At 42.1% G+C, this 13,655-nt stretch overlaps 1 protein-coding gene across 1 annotated transcript in view; it reads right to left on the reverse strand.

Moving 5' to 3' along the window:
• Nucleotides 1-13,655, reverse strand: part of LOC105926742 (calsyntenin-2) — a 400,538-nt gene that overhangs the window by 5,458 nt on the left and 381,425 nt on the right. Inside the window, exons 13-15 of the mRNA XM_036150228.1 lie at nt 8,286-8,456; nt 8,053-8,198; nt 4,884-5,007 (exon numbers count right to left, since the gene is read on the reverse strand). Coding sequence (XP_036006121.1) covers nt 4,884-5,007; nt 8,053-8,198; nt 8,286-8,456 — 441 coding nt within the window. The remainder of the gene's footprint in view (nt 1-4,883; nt 5,008-8,052; nt 8,199-8,285; nt 8,457-13,655) is intronic.

Raw genomic sequence — 13,655 nt, forward strand, 5'->3', positions numbered from 1 at the left:
ATTGCATCAAAACTGAAAGCGTTCTCGTAGCTTAGAATGAGTTGTTTCTAAATACATGATGCGTCAACATTTTTAATTATAGTAGCCAAAAGGGGACAAACTTGTTTGCCTCATGCGTTTTACCTGTATGTGAACAGATCTTGTCGGCGGAGGAGTATAAAACAAGCAAAGACGACAGTAGATCATTCTATTTGCCGTTTTCTGATGAAATGGAGGACAATCCATACTCTTTTCCCAGCGAGAGGGAAGAGAAAGTAACCAAGAAAAGAAAAAGAAGTAATAACCAGGAGAAAATGAAAGTCTACATCAGCGTAGCTAATATATACAGGTGGCCTGGAGAGAATACATGAGGGAGAGGGGCTTTTTAACATGTATGCGTAGGTTGAAGGCCTTCTGCTGGACAGGTAAGTTAATTCAATATAACAGTGAAGTTTATTTTGCCGTTATAGTAGAAACAGGGCAGTGTAGTCCAGCACCTACTCTGTCCTCCCGACAGAAACGACTCGTGTTTTTGTTAGCTAACACCTGATAGGACACCTGAACTTGTGTAAGATGTTGCCATTATCACATTTATGACACTCCACGGCTTCCATGATTATTATGCACTTCTCGGTGACTTGCAATGTATTTAGTGCACCACCAGATGGGAGTAAATGATACACACTGGGCCTTTAAGTAAAAAAAAAAAAAAGACAAAGAGTGCATTTCCTGTGGGTGACTCACATGTCTGACATGCTGGAAAAGTTTGTATAGTGAAAAGTTTTGAATTTTGATCATTATTATGATAATTAAAGAAAAATCACTTCAATTTTTCCCTCAGGGAAGACATCAGGAGTTCCTCTCTACGTAAGAGCATTTTGCACGGGGTCCAACACCCAACAGGATGTCTAAACAGTTGTGGCAGCTTACAAATCATGCTTACTGTCGATATGCCCGCTGACAGTGCTCATGCTGCTGTTTCCAGGCTTGTAGTTAAGGAACAGTCCAAGCATCTGTTTGGAGTTAAAATCTGACTAAAAATGCCTTAACAGTATTGTGCAGGGTTGTGCAGCATAGCAGGCCATAGTAGGCCAAGTCTTTGAGTGATGTTGCACACAGCTTTCTTCCCCTTGTTTTTTTTCTCCAACTGTCCACCCCTGTCGGAGTCTTTGCTGTCACGATAGGATGCAGTCGAAAAACTTGTAAGCATAGCAGTAGATGCAGTGTGCTGGTGGATAACGTACTGGCATATGGTCAGGAGTGAGCTGGATACAGTGCCTGGCATAGCACCACGGATGCCGGCCAGGACCAGCACTGTTGAAGCACACTTTGTGATTGATTAAAGTGCTCAAGTTTTTTTTCCCCAGTCAAACAATTTAAGTACAACTGAAGTCAAATATGTGAAAGTCCAAGTCAAGTTCTACATGTTCTATGGTTTTTATCGAGTCGAGTCTTAAGTCATCAAATCTGTCACATGATTTTTACTCAGGTTACAGGTTAAGAGGCCATTTCTCTTCAACTGTTCCACCAATCAGAAGCTTAAATCACATTACATTGTTTCTGTCAGAATGGGCCTCTTCTTTTCTTTTATTACATTTTTTGGAAAATTTGAGAATCTTTTTATACCAATTCCCTTAAAACTAAAACTGTTTTTTTTTTTCCTTTGCACTTTTCATAATCTCCCTCAGGTATGTTTAACCATTTATTGCTCTTACCAGACCTGGGTTGGTGTGTGGATCTACAATTATCTTTGTTTAAACTGTAAGCAGCACAAACTGTTATTTATTTCCAACTATCCATGCCTGAAATGATGAGGTCCTGGAAGTGACTAATCGGGGGAAAAAAAACGCAATACTCCAGCTCGGCATTTTCCACCTGGGCTCAAACTGTGGCTTAATCCCGATCTTCACTGCTTTGGTTGACTCTCATAAACTCAACCTAATCAGTAGAGATGGACAGCGGCGATAAAGCTTTCAGGGATGGACGGTAGCTTTAGGGCACCAGTATGCAGCAGAAAATATCTTCAAATTGTGATTTTTAAATTCATTGTATTTAAAGGTGGAGCTCGACAGACTACCTTGAAATCCGATTCTTGAGAACTCCTATCAGCTTAATTAGAGTATTGGTGCATACAAACGTCCCCACACCGCTCACAAAGTGGGAAGAAAGTCATGAAGTATTCACAGCCCTTGAACTTTTTGACATTACAAACTACAAACTACAAGAAAAAAAATTATATCTATTTTTTTCTGATAAATGTTTAAATAGTGTGCCAAACATTTCTATTCTGCAATCCTGAGTCAGCAATTTGTAAATGCAAAGCAGCCTTAGCTCAGTCAGATTCAATGGAGAGCATATGTGAACGTTTGCTGGTTTTGCCATAGATACTCAGCTGGATTTAGACCTGAACTTTGACTAGGCCATTCTAATGCCTGATTTCAAACCCATTCCGTTTTAGCTCTGGGTGTATCTCTGAGGTCTTTGTTCTGCTGGAAGGTGAAAGGCAGGGATGAAATTAAACTTCTGATTCTGAAGGCAAGTGATTCCCCTGGTCTGGAGGGGGCTGAATATGATTTTTTTTCATAAAAAAATATTGAAAATCAAGCTTAATTTTTTTATTCACTGTCTCTCTTCTTAAATCCCAATATAATACAGGAAAAGTTCAAAGGGTATGTATAATTCTGCAAGATGCTGTAGAGATCTTATCCTAATACCTCCTCCAGACAAGTCTGTTTCTGAGCATATATGCTGTACTTAAGCCAGCAGAGGTGTGTGCTGTCTGAAATGTTGCTCTTTGCTCCCAAACAGTTTCATGGAGCTTTGCCGTCTCTGTCCTCACATGAGCATGCTGGAACGAGTTGGCCCGTTTGATATTAATGCGACGACATGATAAACATCTCTGTGCGAAATGTTTTATTCTGAAAATGGAGCAGATGCTCGTTGGACTCTCTGTATTTGTGGACCCTAAAAAAAAAAAAAAAAACTTTGCTGAAGCGGACTGCAGAGAAATCTGAAAATGCATTTATTATCTAGAAGAGCAGCTTTTTGTCTCAGAGGTAGGAGCTAAAAAATGAAAATAATCATATTTAATCTACATTTTTAAAGTTATCTCTACTTATAAGAAGCTGTGATGGGAGACTACAGAGGCACATGATGGCGTTGCAGCACGCGCTGAGGCAGGGCTCTTGAACTGAAGCTGTTTATTTGGCTCACTCTGATCTCCAGCCTTCTGTGAGAAGCGTGACTTCTCCGTGCCGGCCCGCTCTCCAGCAGCCCTTCCTGGTGAGTGGAAGCGCGTGGTTAATGAGACCACGACTCACAGAGCACTCTTCGCTTGATTCTGTCTAGTTTGTAGGTTTTCACATCGAGACTCGGGGCCTTTGATCTTGTGAGTGATACTCCACGCAACCCCCCTCTAAGTAACTTGAAGGTCTGTGCGTCTCCGACCCCCCTCAGATTCGCTGATACCCAAGACGCGACGCAGCCACTGCAGCCAGAGCGGTTGGGAATGTCTCTTTGTTCAGCGTTTAGGTTTTAAGTTTTGCCGTGCGCTGATTGCTCTGCCGCTCTCCGCCCTCTTTGCTCCTCTGACCTCCTTCCACGGACACACGCTACTGCTCTCTGCTCCATTAACAGCCTCAGCCACTGAACTCTCCAGGACTCTAAGTAGAATCCATTAGAGTCTGATGAATAATTAAATCACATGTGGTAGATTTAGACCAGCTCCCCTCCTCCGCCCCCCCCCCGCTTTTTTTTAAACATTTCTTCTTTTTTTTTTACCTCAGATCACTCGGATGCTCAGAGGGAGGAGAAAGAGACGTGTTCGAAAGCAGCCCTTTGAGCAGCCGAGTCATAAACAAACTTAGAATGGAGAACTGAGCATTCCCTTGGATTTCGTTGTGTCTTCACCCCGAGACGGATAGCTGACATGATTTTTTTTATTTTAAGTATCCAGCAGCTTTGCTTTTTCAGAGTCAGGCTTTCAGCATTATTAATTTGGTCTGCCTGGGTTTCCTTTCAGATTATTCATCAGTGCATCGCTAAGACTGCGAGCACACAAATCATCCGCTTGGTTTCTCCCATAACAACAAGGCTTTTCACATTTTGTCTCATCATAAATCTCAATGCATTTTGTTGGGATTGTGTGTGGTGAGAACACCTGTAAATCGAAAGGAACAAGACTGGTTTTTAAAATGACTTGCTAGTAAAACGTGTGGCGTGCACTCGTATACAGCGCCCCTTACTCTGATACCCCTGAATAAAATACAGTACATTGTTTATGTTCTGATGGATCTCAATAATTCAGGTAGAAAAAAATAAATAATTGAGTAGGTCCTCTGGAGAACCCGCCCAGAAGAACGCATCCAGGGCACCTACTCAATTTTTTTTTTTTTTATATTTGGTACAACAATTAGCTGTGCATTAAATACAAAGGAATGGATAGAGCTACAACCAGAATAACACTGAAAGAAACAGTCAAAGTTACTGCAATGGTTAAGTTCCAAGCATCACGTGTTAGAATTTAAGTCCAGGTCCTGTTTTACAGGCACTCTCTATCCGGTCCGACTGAGCTTAAGCTCTGCAGAGCTGATAGAGACAAACCCCAACAGACTTGTAGCTGAAATTGCTGCAATAGATGATTATGGTAGGAGGTACTGACTCAGCAGGGCGGAATGCAAATATGCACATATATATTTTTTTAATTTTGTTTGTAACATTTTTATTAATAAACAAAGTGTATTTTCCCCTGCACTTTATGCCATTGCCATGCTTTGTGTTAGTTACATGAATCCCAATGAATCATTGATTGTCGTGATTGTAACAAGACTGAATACAATCTGAGTCATTGGAGTGACGCTCCCTTTGCTGTTTGGTGCAGAAATCTCACAAACGTCTTTTCCTACCTGAAGCGTGGTTGGGGTATAGGTCGCTGATCATGGATGGATGGTGGACCACCTGCATGTACTGAGGCGGGGCCACCATGTGGCTGATGTGCTCCCCTGTTTCTGAGCTGTGCCAGACGTTCAGCTGGGTGGAGGACAGAAGAAAGCAGATTCAGACAGGATTCCTGGCACTAACTGTTTAAACCATTTAACCCAAAAAGATGTTTCCTTCAGGTAAACTGGAGGAAAGGGAATTTTTGTTCCATTCGCGGACATAAACAAACTGCGGCTTACTCATCAGGTAAGAAGTGGTAGCCAACTTTTAGAGCATGAGTGAATATTTTTGCTGTTAGAGAAACCTGCTTTAGTGTAAAATGCTTCAAAGGAAGTGGACGTTGGAGGATTTGCTCCGTGCCATGTTTTCTTAATGTGACAACGGCGTCTCACTGCTGTTGAAAGTGTACATCTGCAACAAACTGATTTTCTGACGTGCTCATTCTCATGTGCTGCGTTCAGACCAAACGCTTTTTGAGCGTCAAAAAGGCGTTAAACACCTTAACTTGGACGCTTGTGCACATTAAAGTCAGACGTACTGTCTAGAGCCTCAATGTTCTGATGGTGTATCTGGCAAAGTGACGCCCGTGGGGAGGAGCTACCCTGTTATTTTCCTCTGCCAGACTCTTTGTAAAATTGCGGATGAAACTGAGAGAGTGGCTTGGTTTTATTTACTGAGTGAAGCTAGAGAACGTTGTCGTCAGACGCCTCTGGGACGTGTCTGGATTCACCGGATCATTATGAGTTTTACCACCTACTGCAAGGACCTGCGAGTAGATAAGGGTGCTTTCAGTGCTATTTATGTCGCACTCCAGCCCAGTGTGATAACCTGCTGACCGACATCGGTGCCCGCATCTCCACTACGCCACACAGCGGCGTCTCTGATTGGCTGACGTCCCGTTTCCAGCTGCAAAGGTTCAGATTTTCCAACTCTTGCATCAGCCGCTCTAGAGGCACTTAAAGTGCGTCAAACCCAACGGGCGGCACAAAACGCTCAGAAAGCTTCAAAACACAAGAGGTGCGTGACGCACTGCCAGACATCTGGAAGCCCCTTGGGGTGCGTCCACCATAGACTTTGCATGTAAACACCGATGCCCTTGATGCTCAAAAAGCGTTTGGTCTAAACGCAGCTTAGCCTTTGACCAGTCTGTGTGACAAAGAGAATAGTCTGCATGCTCTTTGGTTCAGTTTGTAAGAAGAGTGAAACAACATCATCCACATTGCTCTCAGCTGTAACTTTACAACATATCATTTCTCCTTTTCTTAACCTAACTCCCTAAAACATATCCCATAATAAGAAAAAGGGTGGTTCTAGCCTGTTTAAACATGCATATTGCATAGTTTTCTCATGTCGTCCTGTAAATCAACTGTTGCATTTTTTTACCTGAATATTCCATGGTCTCTAGGGTATCCTAGAGACCATGGACCTGTTTTTGCCACTTTCACGCCTGAATGTCCCTATTGTGGGACAATAAAGGTATTTCTATTTTATTCTGTTCTATCTTCTCTCACTGACAATAACAATTCTAAAAACTTGAATGAACGGCCTGATTTGGTTGTACAACAATTTGGTCCACATGTTGATCATTGAGCTATATGTTAGCGATTTGATTTACAAGGAGCTGCCACGTCTCAAGCAAACATTATTGGTTGCATCAACTATACATCAACACGTCACATGCAGCTCTGTAGCATCAAGCGGTCACTTAAAACCGTGAGCAAAGGTCACCAGGGTTACAGGATACCACATAGATGTTCTATGATGCGTTATGTTTGCACCCTGCCAAAGTTCCCAGTGCACACTGCAAGAAAAAGAGCCCCTGAAATTGGATAGTCAAGACATCTCCCAGCAGCTCCAAGTTATAGATAGAACAGTGGTGAAGGCTGCACCCTTTATATCTCACGGTTTATGTTTTAAACCAGGGTCACACATTGTGATTTACAAAATTCAGAAAAATTCAGCAAATTGTAGCTAGAACATGCTCTACCCAGGTGTGACATCAATCTCAGAGTCTATATTTTAGGGGGTGGGAGTTCGTATTGTACCTGGGATGTGAGACATGCAGATGTGAAGTTCTGGAATCGGGGAGAACCAGAGGGAACTTACAGACCTCGTCTTACCCTTGTTCCTATAGATTACACCCCCTGGGACAGGTATTTGGCTAATATGATCTCTCGGCCTCGTGCTTACAAACAATATGACCCAAAACAAATACCTATGAAGTGATGCTAATGCATTTAATGCAACTACAAGGCATTCTCTGCATCAGTCACTGTTTTCATGGACTCTCCCTGCCGATGCCGGCAACAACATCGGACTAACCATGTTGCCACCACTGATGCCTTCTGGAGCCATTGTGCGAATGTGTACCACATTACATCCAAACTGGGACATTTCCTGAAGGGGCTTCACTTTTCATCAGGGACAGCATATTAGTGTGTCTACATAATGGTTAAAACCAATGCACTCAGTAAAATTGTATTAATCGCAATAATGTTGGTGTTCACATAGAGACTGTTTACTATGATTAATAATTACTTTCACCAGCAGTTTATCTAACACTGTCCTTTCTACTTTCTGGCTTAGTCACAGATGTGAAACAATGTGTGAAACGAGCAAACAACTATTTGGACTTCATGTTATTTGTCAGATGACAAACAGCAGCAATTCCTAAGATTTGTTTCGCTGCAACCAGGGAAATTCATGTTTGTGTTCTCTTTGATTCTGGTGTAATTGCCATTATTGAACCTATTATGTGGCAGAGAGACATTCAAACTTGCACTCTTTGCTCTCAAAAGAAGCGGGCAATGAAGCCGTGCTCTAAAAGTGTCTCCAATAAAATCCCCAATGCGGCTGGCAAAATGCCTGCTCCGAGTAGCTCCATTTCTGAAGCCGTTTTCATTTAGACCCGAAGCAAACATTTCGTCTTATTTATCTTAAATTAGATTCAAACTGGTGCCGCCTATGCTTTTTATTTCCTCAGATTTCAACAAATGGATGATTTGAAGTCCAAAGGACCCACAGAGGCATAATAATGGCAGGTAAAACGTATGCGAGCAATAAAACGTCTAACAAGCTACAGAGAAAAACAAATAATAAAGAAAGACAACTCTATAAAGGGGCTGGATGGCTGACCTCCAGGGTAAACTCATTGCTGGTGTAGCGCCCGTTGAGCTCTGAGCATGTCAGTCGGAACCTCCTCTCCGTCAGCTGTCCAGGCTGCAGGTGGTAGTAATGTACCTCCCTGATCACCTGTTCATAGTTTGCCATGGAGTCCACGCCTGAGGACAGGGACCGCAGATAGATTGTTACTGAAGGTTTTCCACACCTCCAGATGCACCAGTGTGGTTTTAATGTTGGTAACCTACCATATATGGACATGCCCGATGTGGAGTTGGTGGCGTCCAGATGTTTTCCCAGCAGTGAGCTTAGCTGCAGCTGCAGAGATTCTTGCTTTGGATTTAGCTCCTCCCCCAACACGAGAATATCACAGTAGTCCAAGTTATGAATGATCTCCTCCAGGACACCCGGTTGATGAACTACACAAACAAAAGCAATGACATTACTCTTGGGTCTCATTTTCTGATGTTTAAAGGAGCATGGCGCAAGTTTCAGAGTTTTTGCACAAGTCTGCCCCCTCTGGCTACAAGTTGAAATGACACCAGTGTTGTGCTGGTGCATGGGAGAAAAGGAAAAGCATCTGCCGCTGCAACTGCACAAGTCTTTTTTTTTTTTTTGTTCTAAGGTAATAAAGCTATAAATATTGAAGTTAAACCATGTTTGTTGTGTCTCAAATGCGGTGGAGACTCAACAAAGTAGCAAGGTGAATGAAAGCATTTACACCCACATGCACCCCCAGAGGATTCGGCACAAATCAGGAAAACTCGTTTTACACGTCGGGCAATTGTAAGGGCATGTATGAGAAAGAAAATAAATAATATTTAACTTCAAAATTTGCACAATGCGCCTTTGAGCATGTGAAAGACCAAAAATCATCTTTTGGACTTTGCAGTTGTGTTATGAATTAGATTTTTATATTTACGGTCCATATTTAGTTAGGACTTAGAAAGGATCATTTGAACCATTATTTTTCCCCAAAGTGGAGAGATTATACAACTTAATTTACTTTACAAACGACGAATTGGGGAAGTCTATTCTGGATTACTCTGCAGAGGATTAAAGTAATACATCAAACATCCCTGCTAAGGCTGCACTATATTGCACAAAAATATGTACATATTGCCATTGCAATATCAGTGTGTGCAATATTCTTATTAAAAAGGACTGTTTGGAGTGAAGTGATGGATGTCTAAAATATTCCAAGTGCCAGGAACTTTCATTGTACATGCTAATGTAATATTTAGTCAGCTGGACAGAGTCTCAGGGCAGCAGATGCTCACACCAGACATAAATGACTTCGCACAAAATGCTAAAGGTCAGAGTGATGGAAGCACAGACGGGAAAGAGACAAAAGAAGAAAAGAGGCATTTATAACAGCTGATATCATCATTGCAATAATTACCAACGTTATTGCTATTGTAGGATTTTTTTTATATTGTTCAGCCGTAATCCCCACTAATATTTCCCGGAAATCCCCTTGCAGACAAACTATTCTGTACCATATTTTTGTAGCCGTCAACAAGGTCATACCATAATTATGTCTAGGTGTATGCTCACTCTTTGTATCAGAAATGTTACAGCTCATTTAAATTGGTCACTTTCTCAGCATGAAGCCACCAGATGAACATAGCCAATACATTTACAACAGGCTGAGGTCAGAGCTTTGACAGAGTCATTCCAGAGGCTCACCGTTAGACAGCTTTATAAGTTCGAAAACCAGTTTTTGACTTCCTGTTAGAATCCCCAACTGGGTCCGAATACCACCATCTGACCCAAAATTGCCCCACTCAAACAAATGTTATCATATTGGTGTCATGTTCGTTTCTAATCTGACTCTGGTACAGGCAACAGTTATGGACACAGTGCAAAAGTTTAACAGAATTACTGAAATCGTTCAAAGTGGGGAATCTTCAGGATCCTCAATAGGGTTCTGGTTGGACACTAAGGAGGAGAGGTAAGAGGCTACTTTTCAGCTTTGTAAGATGACGGGAAGGTATGTAACAGATGCATAGGAGTTCTTACTGTTTTCTTTGTTTGTTTGTTTGTTTTTTCCCTTAATAGTAGGTGCAGGAGGAATGAATGCTGCTTGTCGAGACTTGATGCAATCTATTGAGTTTCCTTAGATAGGAAACTTTTTGACCAATCTGTATAATCTGACTGAATTTGACTTTGGAAAGTGCCTTGAGATGACATGAATCATTAATTGCCAAATAAAAAATAAAATTGAATTCAATTGAATTAACCAAACAACACTAAAACTGTACCAACATAACACATTAAAGTGCACTTGTCAACTGACTAGTTTCTAACGATGCAGAAGCTTTAAAGAGACATAATTCAAACTGCTAAAGACACAACAGAAAATGCCACCTATTCCTGGACACCAATTACCAGCACCTGTCTGAACACAGGCAGCGCCACTTCCTCCCATCACCACTCTGGGTGATGCTGTGGGGAGAGGTGGGGGGGGGGGGGGGGGGGCTCAAAGAGGAGCAGTATCCTTCACTTCTCCCTGCTACCCAGCCATAACTCCCGCACTGCAGGTTCCCCTGGGAGGGAACCGTAAATGGCCATTTAACAGCTTCCCAGTGGGCTGGGACTGAAATGTGATGTGCATGTTTGGAGTTGGGGGAGGTGGTGTTTAGCGAGGTGGCAAACACAGTGAGGGATAGGGGGGAAAAAAATGGAATAGAGGGAACAAAACAGCGAGGGAAGTTGTTTCCAAGAGGAAGAGAAACTTGTGTGTGTCGGCATGAAGACAGGAGTCACCTTTATGGTGTCTAAATCACCTCATAGCTTCTTTTCGAATGAACAAACAGCTGCTTTCAGTTCAAAAGAGCTAAAATAAAGCTCTGCAAAAACCCTAGAAAAACAAGTAATGTTATCAGTTAGCAGAATTTCTTCAAATAGGCAGTCCAATTCAAGAAATAAAGATTTTTAGGATTAAAATTTTAGGCCTCAGTGAATTCTGAAAAAAAAAAAGAAAAAGTTTTCAGAATTACCACTGCCTAATATAACAACGCTGAGAGCAGGAGTCAGCAACCAGCCATTTACCCTCGCTCCTACAAATTATAATCAAAACCTCCTGTCGCTGCAAAAAGAGAGAACTCATCTACTTTATACCAACTGATGACAACTTGTTTGTTTTATCATTATTGAGCCAAGATCTCATCTCCTTGTATGAATTTTGGAAATAAATCTTATTTCTATAATTTAGTTTTGAAAAGAAAAAAGATATAAAAAAGCTTTTAGTTCATGATTAAAAGACAAAACAGGGATTCCCTGTCCTACTAGAGCCTCTCTGTTGTGGAAACCTCATGCACATACTGCATGGAAATACACAGAAAACCTGCTAACATTTAAAACTATTGGTCCAAAGTTATTAGAGAAGAAAAACTAAAGGGGTATTAAAGTTCACCAATATTGGCACCTGAAAATTGCTGAATTTAGCCAGTGGTTATTCTATAATTGTTGTGTTTCTGTTTGAACATAATAAAAAAATATAATAATCAAATTGTATCTGCAAATGTCTGGTCATGCTTCATAATATTAAAAAAGAAACACTAAAGTGAGAAATTAGGCTTTGGTACTTTACACCTAATGGCAAATTTCAACAAAAAATTTGTTTTAATATTTCTTAGATAAAAACCTGAGGAAAAGATTAAGCAACGCTAAAAAAATGATGGAAACAAAATGTGTTGCTGTGAACGTGTGAGAGAGAGTACGCGTCTCTGAAGCCGCCGCCATCAGTTGTTTTTAATCAGTCAACAAAAAAAGGTCAATAAAATTTCAACATGACTCCATCTCCCACACTTCCCCTTGACAGGGGAATCTAGCATAACACCAATCTGTGGGTTGTAGACAGGATTACAAAGAAGAGACTTCAGATTAAAAAAAAAAGAAGCTTAGAGAGCAGCTGAGCTTCAAAGGAACAGTGACCTCTAAAGGCAAAGCGGAATGAGACGAGACAGATGGCTGGGGAAAGAAAAGTGTCAAAGTATTGAGCATTAAAGAAGGTGACTTTCAGAATCATCTGAATCGGGATTGAAAAAGACATCTAGGGGTATTAGGGAGAGAAAGAGGCAAAGAAGTGCTGTGTAGGCTCAAGTAGAAGACGAACCAATGGCAGAGAGACAAAACGTCTGCAGATAGGAAACTAAAAGCATGCCTCGCAAAGGAAAAAGGCAATTTATATTAAATCCTTTAGGCCTTGAGAGACAACAAAATCTACTCAATTATGATACTTTCATGTAACTCCTCCCTGACGAATTCCTATAAACTCTTGCCATCTTTCCGTCTTCCAATCTTTCCATTCTTTGGTTCGCTGCTAATCTCTCCCTCCCAGCCGTGGTTTCCATTTCACTTGCAGAAAGAGTTCCTCCGACTCCCTGAAAGCGATGCCACTTTCCGCTCCTCTTCCTTCACACATTAACCACAATGGAGGGGTAAACTTTCCCTCCCACTCCGCTTATCTGCTCCTAATTGACTGCCAGCGGCGGGGCCTGCGAGCCGAGGCGGCCGTTTTCTAACCCCGCAGGTCTGATCGTCGGACAGAAGTTCACCTGGGGGGATTTAACTGTCGCACCGCCTTGACCGATGGCAAGCCGGCCATAATCAGTCCTCCGGCAGGCGCGGGCCTTATTCAGCGGCGGGAGGTCTGCAGTTGCTGAGTGACAAAGACTAACTGGAGGGGCTAATACCCGCAGTCCCGTGCAGAGAGGGATGGACTGTGCTGCAGGTGAATGACTCAACATGGCGGGGAGCACGCAGAACAAAAGGCTCTCGCTTTCGCCGCAGCCGCTGCTGCTGAGAAGGAGTTGCTCATCCTTAACGGTACCAAGGTGCACCTTTTAGTTTACAGCTCTCCCAGGCTCGTGTGAGGATGCGGTTTTGTGTCCATTTTTATGCAGGTTTAAAACTCTTCGCCTCCACCGCTTTGAGCTATGACAGCGGGACCTCCGAGGCAGGTTGATAAAAAGATGTTTCAAGGTACTGAGGATGAGTATTGTCACTTTGGGAGTGCTTCGCAGTCAAACAATGCAGTGCAAAAGCATTATTTGAACTTAATTTCCATACAAACACAAACATCAAAATACTTTTATTGGGATTTTTTTCTTTTGGATCGACCGACACAAAGTGGTGCATAAATGTTATTTTATGATCCTTTGAAAAGAGGAACATAAAATTACATTCAGCCTTCTTTACTCTGATACCCCCAAAGAAAACTACTGTTCATGCTGTTGTCTTGTGAAGCGAGCCGTTAGTAAACAATCCACACACACGGCTCCCCTGTGTGTAGTTTCGGCTCAGTGTAAATCCAGCTGTTCTGTGAGGGCCCAGAGGTTTGTTGGAGAACACAAACAGATTCATGAAGACCAAGGAACCCAGCAGACAGGTCAGGGAAAATGGTGGTGGTGAGGTTTAAAGTAGGGTGAGGTTAAAAAACAAGATCACAAGCTTTGAACACCTCACAGAGCTCTGTTCAACCCATATCCAAGAAAATAAAAAGAGGAAGGCACAACGGCAAAACTACCAATGTGAGGCCCATGGTAACTCTGAAGGAGCAGCAGAGATCCACTCAGTCGAGAGATTCTGAAAAAAAAGTCTACTAGTCCTCC

This window comes from Fundulus heteroclitus, chromosome 18 (genome assembly GCF_011125445.2).
Source record: "Fundulus heteroclitus isolate FHET01 chromosome 18, MU-UCD_Fhet_4.1, whole genome shotgun sequence".
Classification (NCBI taxonomy): Eukaryota; Metazoa; Chordata; class Actinopteri; order Cyprinodontiformes; family Fundulidae; genus Fundulus; species Fundulus heteroclitus.